The sequence below is a fragment of the Lonchura striata genome, chromosome 7, assembly GCF_050655825.1.
Source record: "Lonchura striata isolate lonStrDom1 chromosome 7, ASM5065582v1, whole genome shotgun sequence".
In the NCBI taxonomy this organism is placed as follows: domain Eukaryota; kingdom Metazoa; phylum Chordata; class Aves; order Passeriformes; family Estrildidae; genus Lonchura; species Lonchura striata.
Window position 1 is genome coordinate 11,794,462 of NC_140709.1, and position 23,529 is coordinate 11,817,990.

Genomic DNA, 23,529 nt, shown 5'->3' on the forward strand with positions numbered 1-23,529 from the left:
TGGATTGGTGTTCTGTACTAATGGTACAGGGATGCAAAGGCAAGGGAAAATTCAGATATTACTTTCTTCACACTATATATCATCAAGCATGAGTGTTGCATGGAGAATGTTTGTACATTGTGTACAGAAACAAGTTTTTTTATTGCTTGTTATATTTATTTACTTTGACAGTAATCTAATGAAGCAAGACGTCCAGAAATTCAGAGATTATGAAAATGTCCCTGGTTTGTCACAAGCTGAAAATCCAAAGATTTAAAATTCTTAGAAACATTATCTGTAGAAGATGTCCTTTGATTAGGTAAAAATATTCTAGATAAGTGAGACTTAGATTATCAAGTGTTTCCAAATCTAACTATTACGACAGATGTGGAAATGCTGCTCCTGATGTTCTTCATTACTGAAATAAAATTACTTGTGTTAGAAACATTTCAGGAGTGGAACTTGGAGCATGTTACAAATGTGATTTCAAACTAACATAGACCTTCCAGCTTTTGAGGCCAGTAAGTAGCAATGTTGATCTTAGAGTGGTAGGGATCAAGACCTTTGTGTATTAAATATTAAGTACGAAATTATGGGCACACTTTCAAATAATGACTTCTGCCTGAAATAAACCTGGAAGTGCTTGGATGTCTGAGGACAATTTGGAAAGAGCACAGACAGGGTTTTACCCATGCTACTCCAGTGTTACCTTTGAGGCCTTTACTGGAGCACCACTGTCAGGATGTAGTAGTCCCTGGCTTTATTTCAGAAGGTATATACTATAGGTCTGTTTTCTTTGAGGCCATAGAAGATTGTGAACATTGGGAGCTACTGTTAAGCACATCATTCAAAGCCCAGTGACTATTTACAGGTTATAGGAAAGCTGCTGAGGAGCACTGGGTATACAGAATTCTGGCAGACACTCCTAAAGACAAGCTATATTTTGTGCAAAGAGGGAGGGCAGACAGAGTTTTCTTGTTATTAAAGCCAAAGAGCAAAAGTGTAACAAAACTGTTGTGACCTCTGAGATCTGAAACTTCTCTCAGCTACTCCTGTAGGACAATGTCTGTGCTATTTGTGTTTGTGGTGAAGCTTTGCTGAATGTTTTTCTCAGATCTCTGAGATGCATTTCGAACATCTCTGTTGGGCAGCTCCTGACTTACCAGTTGATAACTCCAGATATTCTAATCTCTAAGCAATCTCTCAATCTGTGGACCTTGTTGATCAATTTTTGTGGGGTTTGGTTTGGAGGCTTTTTGGTTTTTTTTTGTTTTTGTTTTTTTTTTTTGTTTTTTTTTTTTTTTTTTTTTTTTTTGTTGTTGTTTTTGTTTTGTTGTTTTTTTATTTAATCTCAATGAATGTGAGATCTGCTTGTTCTGGCACAGAGGATCTGCATGTTCACTCCTAACTATCGAGCATACGCATGCCGTTCACCAGTGGGAACGCTGGCATGACTTGTCACTTTGCATTCAGTTCAACTTGCTGTTCCTTGTTCTGAGATCTCTTGTGTGCAGTAATGTTTTTATTACAGAAAATACTGTGCTGGTGAAAGCTTAAAAGTTCTTGGATCAAAATGGACAGAAATGCACTTCCTTGTTGGATCCCAGGCAGGCTTCATGACAGAGTTGTCCAAAACTTCAGGTCAGAGGAGGGTAGACAATGCAGTTGAGAAGGCCACAGCGAAAACTATCTCCCCACTTCTTTCATCCTTAGGTCTATAGAAGGGAGTGAACAATGACATACTGTGTTTCTGTTCAAGTCAGTAAGAGTTTTGGCAGGAGAGGCAGCATGATCCATCTGGTATGAAGTCTGAAGACCTGTTGTTTGCTGCAGTCCTTGGAAGCCTGTTGAGTGCTGTGGGCCTTGGTTCCTTTGGTGGCCATATGAAAAGGATGATACCAAACTTTCATGGATGGAAAATGTTTTTATATACAAAGCTGTGCTGGTTGCTGCTGATGGCAGAAGAAACAGTATAGCTTGAATTGCAGTTTGCACACTGAAACAATGGGGTGCTGTAATTCTCCTCTACTGTGAAGGGTAGTTGTGTACCCAAGTTCATCATCTGTGAAGAATTCCATTGCACAGGGAATTGCAGATCCAATTAATTATGGCAACTTTGTGACCACATCACTTACTAAAAAATCCTTCTTTAAAGTGATGAGAACTATGAATGTAGATTTATCCCCACAGCAGTGAATTATGTTTGTACTCTTTTCAAAATTATTTTTCATTTTTAGGAGATTTTAGGAAGTTCCTGAAAGGGTCAAACCCAAGTGTCTGCTCTCCTAAGCATATGTGTATGCTTTTCCAAAATAAGAGCATGTAGCTTTGCTGCTTAACTTTGTGAGCCCAAGCTACTGCTTTGTGTCTAGATATGTGTTCTGGAAGTTGATGTGTCAATGGAGAAGGTGCTGCTGCAGACTGTCAGAGGTCCATCATCAGAGCTTCATTTTTATTGTTCTTTTTATCAATGTTTGTACACTTTTGAGGTAAAGTCAGGGAAAAAGCCCACAGAACTTGTGCATCCACACAGGTTGGATGCTGCTGGGGAAGTCTAGTTAGGAACATGTGATGTTAATTACTTTTTCAGGTCTGTACACTGTGATTTATTCTGCTTCCATTCCCATTTGATTCCATTGTCTTCGTTCAGGATCTGCAGAGCACTATGTTTGCTAATGGACTAGGGGAGGTCCTGTTCTGGCAGGATTTCTCTGAGGCACATAAAGCAAACCCTGTCCTGTAAAATTAATGGTAGAATTCTCAATTGTTTCAGTGGTACCTTGGTTTCACTTACTAAGTTTAGGAAATGTGGTGGAGTCTGTCTGGTCTGTGGTCAAGAGAATGGTGGTTGTCACCATCCTCATGAGTCTTCCACTTCAGATGGAGTCTTTTATTGCTGAAAAAGCCTGAGCAGTCAAGACTTAAAAGGAGAGGTGGATTATCTATTTGATGAAAGAAATTTGGGATCCCTAGGAGTAGAAGTGATTGGGTGGAAGAGAACTCATCCCATTCATGCATAAAAGAGGGGAACTCATCCCATTCACACATAAAGTAAAAAGCACGGGAATGACAAATTTCAGCCCTAGAGTCTCCATACTTGTTTGAACTTCTAGTTTTATTTGTTTTCAGTAAATCTTTGCAGTAACTTGTTCAATTGAAATATGTTCTGGACAGGACAATGGTAAGAGTTTCTCACTAGGCTGTGAATGGCTGTACACTTCACATCTGGGATAATAATGATACAAATGTAGAAATATATTTAAGCTTTAAGAACTAAAACTATTGCTGTTAGTAATTCGTTATGATATATCACAAAGACCATTTCAAAGATTTGCCTATAGGGGAGTCTTCTTTTTGAATGAAACACACATCATTTACTGTAAGGGTCACTACCAAGAGAATACATGCTCTTTTCAAAGAACAAAAACTGATGGTCTCTTTTTTCTTCTTCTTTTCAGGCAGCACAAATAGTCCTGATTTCTCTCTTTGAATTGAACACTCCTGAGTTTACCATGTTACTTGGTGCCTTGCCAAAAACATTCCAGGATGGTGCTACCAAGCTCCTGCACAACCACCTCAAGAACTCCAGTAACACCAGTGTGGTGAGAGGCCCTTGTCCTTGCAAACAGCAGAGGGCCAAAGACAGCAGCTCATTAATAAGCTGTTGCAGATGTTCAGTTCAAATTATCTGTAACTGTTGTCTTGAAGCAATATGGCAACGGAGGCTTTTGTTTGATTTTGCTTTTAATAGGGACCATTAAAATAAAAAACTCAGTTATTTTAAAATTTAATGTAGTCCTAACCAGAAGAGATTAAAAAAAATGACTGAGAAGTGCATTAAAATTGGTGGGGTTTGTGCTTTCAAGTTGGTGGTGCTTTTGAAAGTCCTGCCAGTAATGACTTTTTGGCTAAAACAGATCCTGATACCACAGAATTTCTGGGCTTATGACTATTATTGAGATCAATTTAATAACAGTTGTACTGTCTGTTAAGGAGCTTGCACAATCTTTAATATGACCTACAAGGTCACCTCACTCTATGCCTATTACCTTATGTTTTGCTTTTATATGAAGCTCTTACATATTTTTATTTCTCTGAAGGAATATGAAATTTCTTTCCCTTCCCAGAGCAGCAAGGATTAGGGATTTTTTTTTTTTCTTTTTAATGTGGAAGTCTTGTGAACTTGCTGGAATTTGAACCCTCCTATCTTTGCACTTCCACAGGGCTAAGTAGAATTTAGTGTAAGCTAGAGCTGCAGTGTTTGGCTTCCAGGCAAATGGTCTGGATTCTCTAATACTTTTGACTCTATGTGAAAAGTGTCAGAATTGAGAGCAATTTCTACTCATTTTGCTGTGGTGTAAAAGATTGTGCAGGCCAATGGAAAAATGCTAAGGCTGCTTACTTAGGCTCCTAACAAGCATAATCAGAATGTTTTAGACAATGTGGAAAATAGCTGTGTAATTAGAATACTAAATTGTCAGCATAATGATGAGCATATTTTGGAGCCTTGCAAATCTTGTTTGAGAAGCTGGATTGATTGACCATTGCTCTGGCAATATTTGCAGGCCATACATGTGTATTTAAATTGCAGGTACTGTGGGTTGTAGAGAAGTGCACATACACTTTCTTTATCCTCAGAGTCATATTTTCAGGAACATATTAATGACTACATGATCCATGGCTGTGGGTTCTTAGGTCAAGAGGCATAATCAAAACTGCATTAAGCTTGTTTAGAGCAGACAGAGGCACTGTTTGGACCTGTTGTTGTACTCCAGGCTGTGCATTGCAACACGTTGCTAATCCCTGTCTTCCTGCTTCTGTGTCAGGGTTCCCCCAGCAATACCCTTGGTCGGACTCCTTCCCGGCACTCCAGCAGCAGAACCAGCCCCTTAACTTCACCTACCAACTGTTCCCATGGTGGACTGTCTCCAAGGTAATGTGGTAGGCTGATTAAACCCCTTGCAAAATACTCAAGGATTTCAACACCAAGTGTGCGTTTGCAGAATATGACTCACTTTGAAAGCAAAAACAAGACAATAAGTGTACAGTAGATTTCTGCAATATGTGATAATATGTGGCTGGTGATTGACTTCAGTGTTCCAGTCCTCATGCTGTCTGTGTAATCTTAATGTCTTTTCTTATCATACTAATTTTCTTTTGTGGCCTTTTTCAGAATTAGCATCTGTGGATAATAAAGGTAATATTAATTGGCAGCATTAGAAATAAGGTCTTGTTGAGATTGCATATGTCACAAAGTCTGTGATGACTCTCTGAACAGAAGTTTCAGATTATGCCATTTTTTAGGTGTGGACCTGTAATCAGTAATTCTTCTGACTATATTACAGGGCTTGTGCTGCTGAGAGAAGTGCTGTATCTGCTGTTCCCCTCTTATTCTTTGTGAGGATGCAGGACAAGCAGAGCTGGTGACTGTGTTTCAGTGCTGAATACCTCCCAGATTGTTCACCTGGCTCCTCACCAGAGAGCAGTGGCCTGGTTTTTTGAGCAGCAGGTCTGTTGCAGCCAGGTGTTTTGCTGAAGCTGCAAGTGCTACCCTAGAATATATTGGTCCACTCCAAAATCTTGTATTCAGCCAACATGAACTCTTGGCTGCTGGGAATGTGGATGTTTTGCAGCATTAAAACTTAGAGCAGGGGAGATGGCATTATGGACAGGATGTTCTGGGACCATAAAAATATTAGAGGAAAGTAGCAAGCTGTTATCTGGACAAGCTCTGGTTCATGCTGGAAAAGCTTAAATTCTGTGGCCTGTGTCTGCCTGTCCTCTTCATTGGTTGTGGGAGAAACACAAAGAACCATGTTGGGTGAGGACTGCAGTTCATAGTGCAGTGTAGTAGTTTACATTGAAATCTGTTGATCTACCCATGTTACTTGCAGAACTCTCTCTGAAGGGATGCTTAGACATGTTCTTCATGTTAAGAGTTCCAACGTGTCAGGAAAAGTACAGGCCTTTAGCATTTAATGAATAATTATGTTAATTCCAGCAGCATAGGAATCATTGGGGTTTCCTGAGAAAATTTTGGGTGTCTAAATACATCTTTGTGACTTCTAAATCTGCTGTAATTCAAAACTAAACCAAGAGCTTGCAAGCCAAAGCCAAGTTGCCTATTATGAGTTTTTTCCACAAAGGTTTCATTAAGAAATTAAGTGGTAGAGTTTCAAGGGAACAGTTCCAACTATGTTGCTTCCTTTTTGAATAACTTGAGCATTGTTGCCCTGCTGATTTCTGTCCTGGGAAATTATTGACTGTATCTCCCTGTGGTTACGTTGTGGTTTTGTTTGCCGTGGTGGCATGTGGCACTTATTTTGTAATTCCACAACATTTTACCATGCTTTTTGGGTTTTGCCATTGGGACACAATTGCTTATTGCCACTTCACTCACTGTTTTGTATTTGTCTTTGCGTTCTTCTCACCTCTTGATGTCAGGAGACAAATATGACAAGTATTGATTAAAGCATCCAGTATACATTGTTGCTGTTGCTTTCTAGCATTTTGTATTTAGAAACGGAAAGGTTTCTTCTACATGTGATTTGTTCTCAAGTACTAGTTTGAGAGGGCATACAATTCCAGAGTACTCTGCCTTGGATGCAGTTGGCCAGAAATCTCCTTTAGAAAGCAATCATTCCTTCCATTTTCTATGGAGTTCTTGGAGGTGTTTAATAAAAAATTTAGGTGACTTTTCCAGAAGTGTGTCCTGCTTCCTTGCTAGATTTAGTTATTCAAGGGTGATGTTTAAAAATTACTCTTCAGTGATAGGTAAAGGTGGAAGGTGCTCTGAAATACATACACTTCCTAAAAATATTTGGAAGGGACAAGCTGTACTTTTTTGTGGTGAGTGCCCTCTGAGCTGTGACAGTATCTGCAGATTTTTGCCATTTGTAGAAGAGGCAGTGGCAAGTACTGCAAATCAGGGGCAGTAGCTTCTGAAGCTCTGCTGGCCTGCATACTTCTTGAAAATGTCTTGTATAGCACGGTTTGGGCATGGTCCTGACTTAAAGGGAGAATTTAGCTCTGGTTGTCCTTTCAGAGAAGAGGCTTGGAAAGATGTGCTGACAGATTGTGGTAAGTAGGGTGTGCTGCAGTATTGCATTCTTTGGTGTAGGTGCTTCAGTGTCATGTTTCCATTTCAAATGCTTGATGTTTGCTATTCAGGCTTGCTGTGAAATGTCACTTTTCTCTCTACAAACTCAGAACATAAGCATGCCCAGGTCATTCTGATAGCAGTGTAAAAGGATAAAGATTCCCAGTTTCTTCGTGTAGCTCTCCTCCAAAAGTAGTCTTTACATTTTTATGGGACCTACTGCCAAAGGTCTGTAGTCAGGTTGTGTATTCCTATTGTCTCCTGGGGTGCTCTGTGTGCAGGCCCTGCTTACCTTGTCCCTGCCCATGTCTTGTACAGGCAGCCTGAGTGTAGTCAGTGGAAGGATCTCCAGTTCTTAATGCCAGCTTTGGTTTTGAAGATTATGCTTTCCTTGTATTTTTTTGTTGTTTCACAGATTGGAGGCAATTGCAAGAGCATACATGTCTCTGGAGCTGGCATGTGTGTAGAAAGGATGATTGGGTCCTGTAGAAATATGAAAATGCTGCTAAGCATAGCTGTTCTCCCATATTACTAATGGTTTGTGGGCAATATCCTCAACATTAGTCAGCAAGGTTTCCTTGATACAGATATACTGTATTATGTATGTATTCCAGGTGACTGATTTTTTTGGGAGTTGTGTGTTTGTGTATTTATGTGTACATGTATTTGGGCTCTGTGAATAGATTTTGTATGTTTTGGTTGAAGTGGACTCTGCAAGCAGCTGATTTGCCTATCCAGATGATAACATCTGCTTAAGTATCCCCTAAAGTCTTAGGAGGGTAGCATGCTTCAGGGTCTTGGAAAGAGTCCTTTCTCCTGCCTTCATTTGCTCCCTCCAGTTCTGCTTCATGGTCACTATAACATGTCCACTACATCTGTGAGTTACTTCTGCATTTGTATCTGATTTTCTTTTTCCTTAACAGTTTTAGTTTTTGGTGAGAGGAGTTGTGGAAGAGAGATGTGCTTTCTCAAAAAGAAAACAGGGAAGAGCATTTGAGAAGACTGAATATAAGGAAAAAAACACCAGGGTTCAGGCTGGAAGAGAAGGATGTTTCCTAGGCAAAGCACAGATAAATGGCTTGGGTTTGCATAGGACAGAGAACTCTTCTGAGATTTAATAAATTATGTTGTAGTACAAAACAGCAAATGCTACATCCTTCGGTGTTAGAATACTATTCTGAATGGTAAATCAACTTCTGCAAACTTAAATGTTACATTCAGGTTTGGAACTTCACATACTAGAATTTTGTAGGAGTAATTGAATGAATACATTTGGAATGAGTTTCTGCTATTATTATAGCCCAGAAGCTTGTGCTTAGTTTTTATTATTAAAAACAAAAATATCAAAATCACCCAAAATTAAAAACAAACAAACAAACATTTAGTTCTTCAAAGATGTTTAGAGAAATGCATCAGAATAAAAGGTTAACAATTGTATCTGGCTATATAAGTTTACATATTTGCTTTTTCACTGATAATAAAACATAACATTAAAAACAATTTGATTGACACTTTCAGTATTGAGTTGAGCAAGCAAAGGCATGGAAACAGAATTAAAATAAGCCACTTACTTTATACAATAAGGACAAGCCTGCATTGTTTGGTGGCCTGTGTTCAGATAGGTGATACCTGAGCTGTGAGACTTCTGATCAGCAGTGTGGGAGTCTGGAGTATTTCCTTGATAAAACTGGCATGTAATAGCTGTGGGATTTGACTGCTGGTTAATGAGTGAAATTCTTGACACTGCTCTTCAGCATAGGTTTTTTTAACTGGCTCTGCTGCTGTTTGCACTGGAGCCATTCTTGACTTGTCGCTTCTCATGTGAAAGTATCTTTCACTTGCATATGTACAAATACAACTATCCAAGACAATGTGCTGAAATGTAATAGAAACAAAGTAGTGCTGTGAATACTCCACCACCTCAAGCATCTGTTCTCATTTGGAAGGTGATTTTGAAAATGCATGTACTTGAATAGGAAAAGTACAAAAGCAGAGGTTGGACAAACTGACACAGGAATGGATGTCTTTACCCAAAGGCACAGGGATATGCAATAACTTAAAGGGGCCTGTGAAAGTTTAAGGAGCAATCTGAATCAACTCAGAGGCTGGTTTCACCCAGGCTTTCCAGCTTTGTCTGCTAAGACCTGGGCCAGGTCCCCATGATACATTTATGCTCCAGACTGACTTGATGCATATTTAGGTTCAGTTTGAATCTGGTGAAATAGGATCAGATTTTAAGCCCTGCAAAGGTTTTCTGATTGTGTAGGCCTGACTGCAGGCTTATATAGAGGCACCAGGAGACAAACTTTACAAGGTACCTTGAGGTGTCTAATAAAAAAATGAATTCAAATTTTTCTTTCTTCCAGGGAAATCCTGTTGCTTAGAAACATCTGCTTAGAGCTGGAATACACGTGTGGCCAGGGACTGTTTGCGTAGAACATTATGAATTGAGTTGTTTATAGAGGCTATATCCATTTGTAAAAACTCCTGGTTAGTACAAGCAGGGACTGGATTTTTTGTGAATCATATTATATTAGGAATAAAAATGGAAATGAACAATAAAGACCAAAACAAAGACATGTGAGGCGCAATGGAGTATTCTTGTTTAATTTTGTTTCTATTAATTTTTTTCTCTCTCCAAGGCAGCATGACAGCACTAAGCCACTCAGATTATAGTTTCTTTTTTTTTTCCCTCCCTCTCCTTTCTCTGTTTTTCTCTCTTTTGTTTCTCCTCTGGTCACGGCAGTCGGCTCTGGGGTTGGAGTGCAGATGGGCTTTCGAAGCACCCCCCTCCCCTTTCTCAGCCTAACTCCATCCCCACTGCTCCTTCCCACAAGACTTTCAGACGCTCTTACTCTCCCAGGTAACAAGCTACCTGTTAAACCAACTTGTCTGAGGTGTCACAGTATTATTTACCTTCCACACAACGGGATTTGTTCAGATGTGGGGCTTGCAGTGGCTTTGGCTGGAAAAGGAAAAGAGATTATGATAGTTTTCAGAGAGCAGGGGTGATGGGCAGCCACTTGCTCGCTGCTTGGGGAAGATGCAGCATGCAAGTGGGGATAAAAAAAAGTGGATTTTTCCAGACTCTTGCACCCATTCAAGAAGATGGCAGGGAAGATACTTCACAGTCAGTTTCTAATGCAGAACACAGTTGCTGAGCACTTTTGGCAGGCGCTGGTTGTATCACAATACTGGGGCAGGATCTTTCAATTTGGCTGCACTGTGAATGTGGCACCAGAGGACCTCCAGATGGACACATACAGTCACTCAGGAGTGACTTCACATAGAACTTTGCTTGTGTGTTGTAATTTTGAATAATCTTGGAAATTTGTAGTATTGAAATTAAAATTGTCCTTACCACAAGATTTTGAATTTATCAGTCGCAATTTCGACATCTATTCCTCCTCCTGTGCCCTCACATTTTGGTCCAGTCTGCATACAGCTCTTGGATCAATATGGTGGACTAAAGCTGTATGCTGGTTTTAAGAAAAAAACCCAACCAGAATACAAATTTAATTTGTCAGATCTCTGTTAAATTCCTTGGAGTTTTTAAAGTTTAAACCGTGACAACAAACCATCTGTAAATTTGGTTTCTTCTGACTTAGATATGTCTATTACCTGGGGAAGGGCTACATATAGTCTTTCCTTAAAGCAAAAGGTCCTAATGAAAAACTATTGAAAGAAAAGCAAAGAAGTTTTTCTTTGAAGGCTCAAAATTTGAGAACCTGTGACATCTGAGAGAGAAAGTAGAATGCAGTGGTAGGTACCTCTGTGAATAACTGCAGAAGTAAAAACTTTAAATGAATGTTCTGACTCTGCTAGGACACTGTGGAAATATCTGTGGAGGGGGATCCATGTTGATTTTTGAAATAAAACTAGTTGAGAGTGTTTTTTCTGTCTTCTTTTATCTGACACCAGATAATAAGGTTTGGAATAATGTAACATATATTTCAGCCCAGAGCCTGAAAGTGCAAAGATGAGAGTTACTGTGTACTGCTTGAAGACACTAAACTGTGAACTACTTACACATAGTTTGGATTGGAAACTGAATAACAATTTATGGAAGTAAAATGTATTTCATGCCAGACTGGAAAACGACCAAATTGTATCTTTATAAACTTACAGACAGCTGCATTGGTTTTGTGCAGCAGATGGAAAATAATGTTGTGACATCCCTAAACACCGCTCATCTCTACTCACTTCTTATTCATCCTGTGCCTTTCCTCTAGTTTTCTGCATGGGTCATAATTTCTTTTCCCTTTTGTGCTTTTTTTTTTCCTGAAAGGTGAGTGTAGTTCCATTTTACTTTTATTCCCCCCATTGTGTTGTCTGTGAAGTATTCTGGTGCACATACTGTCAGTAGAGACGTGTGTTCACATTGTAGAATTTTCATTCATGTAGAGCACAGCCATAATGTGACCTCCTACACAGGCTTACTCCTGACATATGAAATTACTGGATTCTTTAGATTTTTATTAAAATGTGGGTTTGTGCTTTGACAAATGTATCAGATTGGTGGCTCTGAGAAATTACGTTAGTCCTTTAGCACTGAAGAGTCTGTATCTCATTGTTCTTTGGTAACACTGTAGGGCAAAATTTATCCCTGAGGAAAGAAGTGATGACTTCAGCAGATTTATTGTCAGTATTACATTTGTGATTATTTCTTGGTTTTTCTGCCATGGATTTAATTGTGTAACCTTTGGTAAGTCATGTCATCTCTTGGTGTGAAAACACAGGTACAGTCACTTGTATACCTTTTCAAATGGTGGTTTCATTGCCCACTTCAAAGTTGTGTGAAAGAACCCTTCAAGATCTGTGAATTAAATGTGCTTGAGCTCAAAACATATATTTTTGAGATTGTATGAAACAAAGATTTTCCTATTCCTGACTGGTACTTAAACTGCCTTGCCTTCTGTCTGGAAAGCCATCACAGTACATTGCTGTTGTTCAGCTGTCTGAAAAGCCTTAAATATGTCAACTTCTGTAGGTTTATGAACAGCTTTTGTTTCCTGATCTTGGTCTGTTAAATGATTTCTCATTCTCCCCGGTCTGCCAGACACTGTTTGGGGAATTGTTCTTTGGTTACTTTGCCAAAATACATAGTGCTGATGCTTGTGTGAGTGTAGTGCGAACATGTTGCTTGGGAGCCAGGGATTATGGCTATTTTCAGTGTGTTAATCCCAAAGGTATTGGGCAGCCCATCTTATCCTCTGTCTGAAGTTCCCAAGTTTCTTCCAGGAAAAAAGCTGTGGTTCTAGATATTTAATAGATATTGAATATCCTCTGTTTGGTTCCATTGAAAATAACAGCTGTGTACCCAGAATTCAGAAGGGATTTTTGTGTTTGTTTGTTTGGGTTTTTCCCCCACCCACCTCATAGGGAATCTTTCTTTTGTGGGAAAGGAACACAACTCAGTTCAGCCATGTGCCTCCAAGCCCATCCTGTCATTCTTTCCAAAATGTTATGAAATAGTAATTCACCACTGCAGTGAGCCACTTCTTGCCATTTATTGACAAACAACTTGATGTAAATGTCTGATTCAGTCTGTTTGCTTCTGGCTCTACTGAGATCTGAGACTCTGCCAGAAATTGTTCTGTCTTGCTGGATTTATTAATTTAGTGATTGTCGTGCAAACTCAACTTCTCCTAGATAGAGCAAAGCCCTGCCAATAATGCTTTTTTTATTTTCTCAAAGATTGTAGGAACTTCTCTTTAGCCACATCTTTTAATGTCATCTGCCCTACCATGTAAGGCATTTTATCATGGGACCTAATTTTGGATATAACTCCTCAAGGAATCCCAAAACTTGGTTGAGAAATTACTGAGGAACTTATAAAGCGCAAGAAAGTGTCAGGTTTGAGTGAGAGAATTCCCAAACTTAGGCCAAATAATGAAATGCTGTTTTTATCAAGGCACTGTGTGAGTAAGTTAGGTTTTACTACTTTATGAATTAAAATGGTCCATGTTAGACTAAGGTTCATGTCAAGTTACATTTTCCTTTCCGTTTAAATCTGTTATAGTTTCGTATATTATTAAACTTAAATTTCACTGATTTCATTTCCACCAGCTGTCACAACCATTTGAGTTCTTCTAGTGATTAGTACTATTTTCCTTTTTAAATTACACCATTGCCACACTGGAAATACGGTTTTTTGGTTTACAGAAGGTAGCACACTTTCTGAATGTCAGAGACAGTGGACCTGTTTTCCCTTCACTTACAGCAATGCGTTCTCCTTGTTTTAGCCCCATTTGAGGGGAAGCTCAGACCTGAATTCTGCTTTGATTCCATCCATGTTGTGTTACAAGTCACTGTTAGAAAGGGTACTCCAAACCATATGTCTCCAGCTTGTTTTTGTTGACAGTCAGAAGAGGATTCCAGTTTCATTTGTAACATTTCATGTACGTTTGGTCTTTAGTATGCTGGATTATGACACGGAGAACCTAAACTCTGATGAAATCTACAGCTCTCTTCGCGGAGTCACAGAAGCGATAGAGAAATTTAGTTTCCGTAGTCAAGAGGATCTGAATGAGCCAATCAAACGTGATGGAAAGAAGGACTGTGACATTGTAAGTATTCAGTTGTTTACTGTCCCCTGAGAGATGAAATTTTAAAACATTGTGATCAAACCTGTCTTTGGATTGGTAGTGTACAAAATCCAGTTATTCCTGCTGTATTCTTACAGGCATTGTCCTCTTCTTGGTTGTTAACTTCTTATGCCTTAATTATGGGCTTTCACTGACTGTTTCCCTTGGCTCCCTTTAAACTCTGGCCTCCTGTGGAATGTGCTCACAGGGATTCTGTGTGAGTGCCACAAAGGATGGAAAAAGTGCTAGTGTTCCTCAGGCTCAGCATGGCTCAGTGATGCATGCAGCGTGTGTAGTCAGGTCTGTAATGGGAAATGTTCATTCTTAAAATGGATGGTTTCTCTCACAGGCTTAGGACCTGTGATTACTCCAAGTACACAGCTCATACAGCATCTTGTGATGCAAGACTGGTTACAGAAACTGTGGTTGTGAGATTTTTGAGCAGGTGTAGTTGTGTGAAAGAAAAAGGTAGTAATCAAAGTTTTATGTAAGTATTGCATATAAATAATTAATGTAAATGTGTGCCTTTTCTAATTGGTGGTTGAGCTCCAGAACTGCTACAGTTTCTAGAGAATTTTGAGCATACCTTTTCTCCCTCTGTTCGATTCCCCTAGGTGTCTCGAGATGGTGGCCTTGCTCTCCCTAGTGGTGATGGCCGTGGCAGCAGTGACATTGTGGAAGGCGGAAGGATGGCTCTGGATAACAAAACCTCCCTCCTGAACACCCAGCCTCCCCGCGCCTTTTCAGGGCCCCGTGCTCGGGAATACAACCCCTATCCTTATGCTGACACCATCAACACTTATGACAAGACTGCCCTGAAGGAAGCAGTGTTCGATGATGACATGGATCAGCTTCGGGATGGTTTGTATCAGCTCACCTCGTAACACTGCAGGCAGCTCGCTGCCTCTCCAGTGTATCTGTGTGGGGACAGCACCCTCAGATACATACCTGCCTGTGCATGTGTTGTGTATTACATTGCATCTGAGTTGAGGCTTGGTATGAAATACCCTTTTTTCTCATGTCACAGCAGAACCTCATCTGTGACTATTGAGAAAAAATGTTATACTGTGGTTTTGGTTCATTTGCCTGGGGTTTCCAGCAAACTACTCCCTTAAGCATCCATATCCATCTGTAGGGACACTGCTTTGGGACCTTCCCCTCCTCTTGGCTGAAACACCTCACTCAACAGCTTGTTGTTATTGAGTGACTTCATTTAAGTGCAGCTACACATCAGCTTTATTCTTTTGCAGTACACTGATGAGTCACTGTACTTTAATCTAAAGGTCATACATGTGACCATTGGTTTTGGGTGTGTATGTCTCGGAAAAACCACGGCAGTTCTCATCTTGTAGAAGTAATTGTTGGAACTGGAAGAAATCCAGGTGTCATCTCTTCCTGGTTCGTTAGAAGCCCTGTGCAGATGCATGAGCCATGCTATGAACTCAGGTCAAATTATGGACTGGTCTGATTCTGTTGCCTGCTTGACTAAGACCATCTGATGCATTTTTGGGGGGCCCCTTGTTACATGAACCTTGTTCTGTAGAGGGTGAGCAATTTGGCACTTTGATCTTTTCTCCATTTCTCCAAATGATTTGCTGCCATTTGTCCTAGAAGTACCCATTGACCATTCGGATTTGGTGGCTGATCTTCTGAAAGAGCTCTCCAACCACAACGAGCGGGTGGAGGAGCGCAAAGGAGCTCTCCTGGAGTTGCTAAAGATTACAAGGGAAGATAATCTTGGAGTTTGGGAGGAGCATTTCAAAACCATTCTGCTCTTGCTGCTGGAAACGCTTGGAGACAAAGATGTGAGCTGTAGATTTTGTCTTAACTCTCCTGTACATTGCTTCATCTTGGGTAATGATTCCTACACACTAGTTTAAATGAAACCTACCACTCATCAGTGATACTGCACTGCTCATTTTTTCTTTTGAAGGTCGACAACTCTGCTTTAGTTTTCACTCTGTTCAGTGATGAGTTTTAAGTTACACCAAAATGTTCCAGTCTTTCCCCCTCCCTCCTTAGAGTGTTACTAATAAATAGCTAGGAAATTGAAATAGAATCAGAAAAGAAGTTCTAGTCTAGTAAAAAATTGTCAGCACTTCAGTTATTCTCTTCTGAGTTAGGATGAAGTTACAAGCTCTTAGCTATATTATACCCACTCCCAGCAAGGAGAATAAAGGCATTCTAGAATTTTTTTTTTTTCCCCTGAGTGGTTTAAAGACCCATGGTATTAGATCTCATGGGATGAGTCTCTGTCTCTTGTAAAAATGTCATCAAGAACACGCGGCTTTTATAGGGGATCTTGTTTTGAAATGTTAAAAAAACTGTGTTATTATCACAGCTTTATGTTTGGTAGTTGATCAAAGGGGTAATTTACAGGCTAGGCTTTTTTTGATTTGGGGATATTTCTTCAGCAGCTCAGTGATACCTGGTGGGGCTCAACACCCCACTGCACCTTCACAGCAGAGCCATGCTCCTACAGAATTGAGGCTTCAAAGCACTCATAGTTCTTTTTTTTTTTTTTTGTTTGTTTGTTTCATTTGATTCAAAAATCTGTTGTATTTCTTATACTCCTTGTGAAATATATGTCAGTGCTCTCAGAAATGTTAATTCTGAAGCAGAGCAGGTGGCTGACATTTTCTCAGTCATTGTTCTTAGTTTAAGCATGAACTGCTGTAGTTCTTCATGCTTAATGATAGCACCATCACACAAGTATCAAAAGGTCTGGTGACTTTATCTTAAGTACATGTGAATTGTGCTACTGTATGAATTTTGCAGATTAATAACAAAGCACATATTTTAAAGGCTGAAGAGGATGAAATAAAGTATGTATTCCTCTGCTGAAATAATGACATCTATTTGGAGTAGCCACAGGTCAAAAATTTAATGTATGTTATGAAATTGAAACAGATGTTATAAATCCCTTCTGCTCATGATCTTTTGATATGAAGGATGAAGACATAGGTCAGTGTTGACTACAATAACTTAAGTCTTTGAAAGTAATTTCCATATAAGTTACAGGAAGAGTCAGTTTTACTGCTTTAGTACATGAAAAACAGCTTTGTGCCATGGATGGAGCCCCGTTTGATATCTGCCAAGCTGAGCAAAAGAGGAAAGGCAAAACATACATGCTCTAACCTTCTTTGTAAATTCATGTAATGTACATGTCTTCCTGTGAGTACAAATTTTTACTTAATTGCCAAAAGAATATGGATTTTAGGAAAGTAGTCATTCTGATTCTTGTATATGTGAGAACAGTCATTTTATGTGGCTTTTTGTGCAAGAGCAAGCAAGGAGCCCAATTCTGAATTTTGTTACATTGATTCCACTGCTCACTCCACTGGAGCTGGTGGCCTAGGGAGCTATGCAAATTTCTGATGAGCCATGAGAATTCACTTCAAGTACAATTTTGAGAAGTGACTCTTTCTAATCTTTTTCTAATGTCTGTTTTTCCTGACACAGCATTCGATCAGAGCCCTGGCGCTGCGAGTCCTCAGGGAGATCCTGCGGAACCAGCCGGCGAGGTTTAAGAACTACGCGGAGCTGACTATCATGAAAACACTGGAAGCACATAAGGATTCCCACAAGGAGGTGAGTGAGCTTTCAGCTACTGGAAAAGCAATATGGACCTGCTGAAGAAATGTGGGACCTGTGAGACATAGCAGGCAAACGTGTTGAACCATCTTGACAGTGGAGCAAATCAGTATGAAGTATGAAGAGACAGGATTTTTACATGCTGAAACAGTGAGGAAAAAAGTGGAGACTGTCAGAGTTATTTATGTGCACTTGGAGCTGTCTGGAGTGGTATGCCACTGTTAAGTTCCCAGGATTTTCCTGCTCATTCTGGGAGAGGTTGAGAACTGTAGGAAAAAAGAGCACGTTTAATTACTTTTTAGAGCATGCTGGGGCACTGTGCTGCCTCTGTGTGTACAGGTAAGAATACAAAATGTACTGGAGAACACAAAGGCTATGTTTCACACAGAATTGTGTGTGAAAACTGAATGGTGAAATTGGGCTGTGCTGGAAAATTTGGAACTGGTGAATAGCAGGAGAAAATGGACAAAGAGGCCATATTGCAGTGGCAGAGGAAGAAGCAAAGGGGAGGGCAAATTGCATTTGCCTTTTTGTGAGAGAATTTGTATACAAAACTGAAAGTATTCTGAAGGAAAGTAACAATAAAGGGACATGATAACATTTTAAGTAGATCAATTCAAGTTACATTTAAAGTTAATCTTTGTAGATTGATTTCCAAGTTGGATCTTTTAATCTACCTCGTGCATATTGGAAGTTTGAATTCAACCTTCTGGAAAGTGCTACCAGAATTTCCCTATCAGTCTGTGAGGGTTTTGTAACAAAGTCCTTGGTTTGAAATCTAAGACATTTATTCTTTACAACAGGATTATTCTAAATTAGCCATTTTAGGCATCTCTGAAGATATCTGGCCATGAAAAGATTATTAAAATAGACCAGGCTGCTCCAGAGCATTGGATGACTGACACAAGATTATTTTAACTATGGGTAGCAGAAACTGTACTGTTTGAAAATCAAAACAGCCAAACAAAACACACTCTCAGGGAAAGAAAATAACAGTCAGGATTTCTCTAAAATGCAGAAGTAGAATATGTTTAATGTTTTGGTGAATGAGGGCTGCCCTATTCTGCCTACCTTCCTCTTCTTGATTTTGAGCCTTTGCACCTCTGTCTTTTTCAGTTCAGAGTAGTAAGAAGCAGTTGTAAATTGATTTTCTGATAAAGGAGTCAGACAAAACATTATGTTCTGAAGGAGTGCCTTTTATTGGCAAGTTTTCCTGCTTGCATGCTTCTCAGCTCACCTTGACTCAGTGCCCTTTGTATTTTCTGTCTGAGAATCCTCTAGAACTAACATTTCTAGCAGAGCCTTTCCAGATTGCCCCTGGCATTTTTTTAAATGCCCCTCAGAATTTACTGTTCTTGTGGGACTGGTGGGTTTTACAGAAATCAAGACTGATGTTGAAAACACCATACTTTATGCCTCTGTATTCTTGTGGTGTGGAAAGGTTCTTTGGGATTTTCATGAGGTGCCTTCCAGGGAAAAACAGGGAAAGATAAACTCAAACCGGGAATGAGAGATGGGAGTTCTGGCCCTTCTTTATAGAATAATTGAGCTGTGCTGTGCTCAGCAAGTAGCTGCTATGCTGCACATAGTGTGGCTTTGATTTGCCATGGTTTTCCAAGCAGCTTCATAATGAGACCTCAGCTGCTGCAGTGGGACCTTTAGGTGACATCTGTCACAGCAGGACACTGCAGGTATGTCATCCTTGCATGTGCAGATCTGTATGAAGTGGGGGCACTGGTTCTGGATTTTTCACTCTGTGTATGAGTATTTTCTGATCCCTGTGTAAATGAGGCTCTCAGAACCATGATGCAGGCCAGGAAAGGTATCACGTGTCTGTCAGTAGTTTGAGGATATCAGCATTCCTGAAGTTAAGAAAGGTACCTGCACTTGAGTGTCCACATGAGCTAGGCTAAATATATACCTGGGAATATGCTCAAAGTAGTTTTACCTGTAGTTGGGACTTGCTGATTCAGTTAAGTCTGTGAAAAATTAACTGAGAGATCATTTGGGCATGGCTCAGTTGGTCAAACTCATAGCCTAGAGCCAGGAGGTCACAAATTGCCTTCCCGTGGTGGCCCTCCAGCTCGCTCCCACTGCTGACTTGGGGCACTGCTCTCTCCAGGAGGGGAAGAGGAGCTGCTCTTTGACTGGATCCCACTGAGCAGGAGATTAAATGAGGATTCACCAGTTTGTGAGTGAAGGGCCCTTTCAAAGGATAGCTGAAGAGGAAAAGGAAATTCTGAGCAGTCTGTTCTACAGCTTTCTTTCTCACTATATCACAGCAGTGTTAAAGGGAGTGGTGCATTGTCCTTAAACTACATAAAATCAAATCTTCCTCTAGACTGTAAGAACTATTTCAAGAAAAGCTGGTATATAATTTAGTTGGGAAAGGATTAATCTTTGTGTCAGTGATGTCCTGATGACTCCAGTTTGTTATGTTTATGGACTGCTTCTGCCTTGTAGCAGAAGACAGAAGTGATCTTTGGTTATGATTTGACAATTTGGTGTCTCAACAGGCTGTGTAAGTTAGGAGAAAATGTCTATTTTGAGCAAGCTGTATCTGTTTCAGTCTCTTTTACCTGAATTTCTCCTTCAGTTCAGGGACTACTAATTGCTCCCAGCTACTTCTCATGTTTTCAATTATATGTGACCCACAGAGACTCAATCTAAAGTGACCAAGCAAAGGGAATTTGAACAGGAGCAGAACTGTTAAGGTTGGGTACTGTCTCCAAGAAGTCATAGTAAGAAGCAGTTCTTTGGAAATCAGGAAGGTTTGTTTGTCTACACAAATTCCAGTATTGCTGTTGTTCAGCATCACCAGGAGACATCAAATGTCAAAAACAACTTATTCACCAACCAGCAAATATCACCCCCTCACCCAGCTGAGTGCTGATATCTAGTTAAAGTTTCTTTTCTTTTTTAAACAAGAAAGATCTGTGACTTTATTCCAGATTACATAGTTGGAAGTATCAAAGCAGTGGTAGCATAGTTAGATATTTTGGGATGCCTGGATAATTGGCTGTTTTTTCAAGGCCAAGCAGAAGTCTTCAGACAGTTGGGTCTTTGCCATGGCTAAAAGTCGTCTGCCTTCTGTTGCTGGAGGCAAGGTCTGTGATTAGCAGAGCAGCACAGGTGAGAGCACCACATTCCCCCCAGGGATACGGGAGAGGAAAAGTTGGTGCATGGAGTTGGAGCTGAGTCACACCTTGTTGTGTGTACAAATGCAGGAGATTGGCAAAGCACAGACCTCAGCAGCAGGTCAAAATTAATGTAACCCTAGGCTACAGACTAGAGGGCTCTGGGTTGGGATTCATGTTTAGTTTGCATTTTTTAACTTTGTCCTGTTTTTATACTGTTTGTAGTACAACAGTCTGTTTAATGCTGTTGATTTAATGGGGTGATGTGATGAGTCAAGCCTGCTTTGGTCATAACTGGAAACATTTAGGGGGGTTGACATGTAAATGCCTTTCACTTACTTTTGGAGCATTAGAACATAATTGAAGTTGTGGATGATATTAAATCTTGTTGATTTTTATCAATCTTTGTTTGTAGTTATTTGGAAGAGAACCATCTTTCTGTTGCCAATTAGTTAATATTAACTCATTTGTTCCAGTGTAGTTACTCACCCATAACTAAGGAGAGATGCTGCTTGCTGACCCAATACCACTGATAATGACATTGCTTCAGATTCATGCCAGCAAAGTGAGGATAATTTCTTATTATTGAGTATTTTAAAACACAAATAGTTTAATATATTGGAAATCAGCAGCAGAGTGAGAAATCATAGGATAGCTAATTCCCTGCTTCTCTGGCACAAGTCCTATAGACTTAACTGATGTCTGTTTTCTATGTGTAAGAAAAGGATCCTGTACTATATCTAATTTCTGTATTTTATGATATAGAAGGTCCATAAGCATAATTGGGATGCTTATTGTGCACTCTTTGTTGTAACCCTCTGAAAGAGACAGAAGAATAAATCAGTTACCCATTACCTGTAGGTAATTTTTATTATCTTGCTGAGGTGCTTTTAGACTGGCCTCTGACATTTATAAATTGTAACTGTCCTCTGATGATGGTATGAGCTGTGTAGGTTTCTGCAAAAAGAAAAGCGCTAAATGATCATAGTCTTGAAGATTAATTTTTATCTAGTCCACGCTGGAAGCTACCAAGTGCTGCAAGTGGGCAGTCACTGATGTTTCATAATACATGTTTATGTGCTTCTTCTTTTTCCCAGTACGTTTCAAATATTTAGTGCTCAGGAAAAGCAGTCTAATTTACTTAATCTCTGAGCACTTAAAAAAATCACACTTCTTAGCACTCCCCATTTCTGAGTCCACTTCCTGCTTTGAAACCAAGTCTGCAATTGTTTGTTCCTGTCTGAATTAGACTGTAAAGCCTTCAGGGATGGGAGTTTGCCTGACTAGGTACTGGTAAACCTCCATCCCCTCCAGCTTAGATTATACAGGCTTTAAGTAACCACCAGACACAGTAACTAGCAGTCCTGGCAAAGTACTCCAGCTTAAGGTCCTGTGGGAAGCTCTCATCCAGGTGCCTCAAGTGCTGCTTTGCTGAAATCTCTGCATGTTATACTGATGCCCTGTGTAGCCTATGAACCTGGCATGTTCTATCTTAGGGGAGTCAGGACATTTTTCTTTCCTTATTTTCCAGTACTTTATGTCTCTTTAAAGCAGAATTGAAACTAGAAAAACTCATAAGCTGGTTGTTGCAGCCATCAGGCAGCAAGCAACATGTCAATGCATGAAATGTAATAGCTGAGCAGAGGAAATTGAGTGGAAGAGATGGAGGCTGAGCTCTGGCTCAGAATAGGATCCTGTGTGGCTACAGTGCACTGTGAACCAGGTAAACCAGTGGGAATTGTCATCCAAAGTTTGTTCAGCAAATTTTATAGAACTTTGATGATTCCAGTATGCTTTTCTGTTTAAAGACAAGGCTCTGAGACAGGCCACTGTCTTGATCACACTCATACTACACATCAGCATATCCCCTCACACTGAAATCAAGGAGCAACTCCCATGCATGTTCCAGGGACTGCCTGACCTGTCCCTGCCTAACAAGAAGTTTACTCCTTGGTAGCATTAAGGAAGACATTGCTGGAGGTGAACAGCTTTCTGTGTGCTGCACTTTGCTGGCTTTGTGCATTTGAATATGGCTCCTTCCCTAAAGCAAACTGGGTGGAAGTATAAAAACTTCTATTTCGTGAGACTCGCTAGAAAGGTTCTTAATGCATCACAGATGCCTTTCAAGGAACCCTCCAGCACACAGAGCTCATGTTATGCCAGCAAAAGTCAGGCTGAATCTAGTCTCCAGTGTGTAGAGCATAAGGTAAGCCTTTAGAAAGGAGAAAAACCTGCTGCTTTAAGGCCAAGAGCTATCTCTTAGATCTGCATTCCAGGGCTACCTGCCCTGAGTTGAACGATGTCAAACTATCCAGTTCAAGGCATGGTTTGTTCTAAGCTTTTACTGGGAGGTAAAATCATGTTTGTGACATACCTTACATATAGCTGTGTGTCTGTGCTTTTAAAGAACTGCAGGCTCTCTGTAGTCTTGCTTCATTGCCACCCTTTTGAATCTGCTGCTTCCAGCTGCCATCATCATTTGATAGTTTTTCTACTTTTATTTTGAAATTCCTAAGAAGAATTATATTAGATCAGACAAAAATCTTGCTTTGCTTGATACCCTACCTGACTCACTAGCAAGAAGCAAGCATACAGTGGATATACTTCCCCCTTCCAGCTGTCTTAAAGCCTTTCCGTGTGAATGGCTCTTCCTGCCACCCTGTGTGGGTTGGCTTTTTTCTTTCCTTTGGTTAACTTGTCTAACTTCTAATCCCCTTGTGACAGCAAGCTCCTCAGTCTGAGCACGTAGCAAACAGTGCCCTTTCATTTTCTTGGGCTTAAAGGATAGATGACATAGACACTACTTATTGGGGTGTCACTGTTAGTACGAGCCTTTCCTGTCACTTCTTGATGTGTATCTGTTGATCTTGCCTTCAAAGCTGGGAGGAAGACCTGTTCCTTGATCCTGTTTATTCATTTCTCCCACTCCTTTTGAGGTTGTTTCACTCTGCTGGCCAGGTTAAAGCCCTGATTAAAAATGATACTTGATTCTTTGATACTGTAAGGTATGTACAATTTGCAAGGCACAAGTGTTGTGCCTCATGGCAAAATGTCTTTGCTAAACTCTATTACAATTGCATGTTTTTGTTGCCAAATGACCTGGCAGGTTGTGCATTTCGATAATGCACTTCCT

The 23,529-nt window shown here is 40.1% G+C and overlaps 1 protein-coding gene across 23 annotated transcripts in view; it reads left to right on the top strand.

Moving 5' to 3' along the window:
• The window catches only part of CLASP1 (cytoplasmic linker associated protein 1), a 167,001-nt gene that overhangs the window by 131,613 nt on the left and 11,859 nt on the right, over nucleotides 1-23,529 (top strand). For 18 of the 23 annotated variants that reach the window (XM_085584914.1, XM_085584915.1, XM_085584918.1 and 15 more), the window contains 7 exons: nucleotides 3,438-3,581; nucleotides 4,806-4,912; nucleotides 9,825-9,941; nucleotides 13,497-13,647; nucleotides 14,280-14,526; nucleotides 15,277-15,470; nucleotides 17,128-17,256. In XM_085584914.1, the coding sequence (XP_085441040.1) occupies nucleotides 3,438-3,581; nucleotides 4,806-4,912; nucleotides 9,825-9,941; nucleotides 13,497-13,647; nucleotides 14,280-14,526; nucleotides 15,277-15,470; nucleotides 17,128-17,256 (1,089 nt within the window). The remainder of the gene's footprint in view (nucleotides 1-3,437; nucleotides 3,582-4,805; nucleotides 4,913-9,824; nucleotides 9,942-13,496; nucleotides 13,648-14,279; nucleotides 14,527-15,276; nucleotides 15,471-17,127; nucleotides 17,257-23,529) is intronic. The other 5 variants (XM_085584925.1, XM_085584931.1, XM_085584926.1 and 2 more) reach the window with 3 other exon arrangements.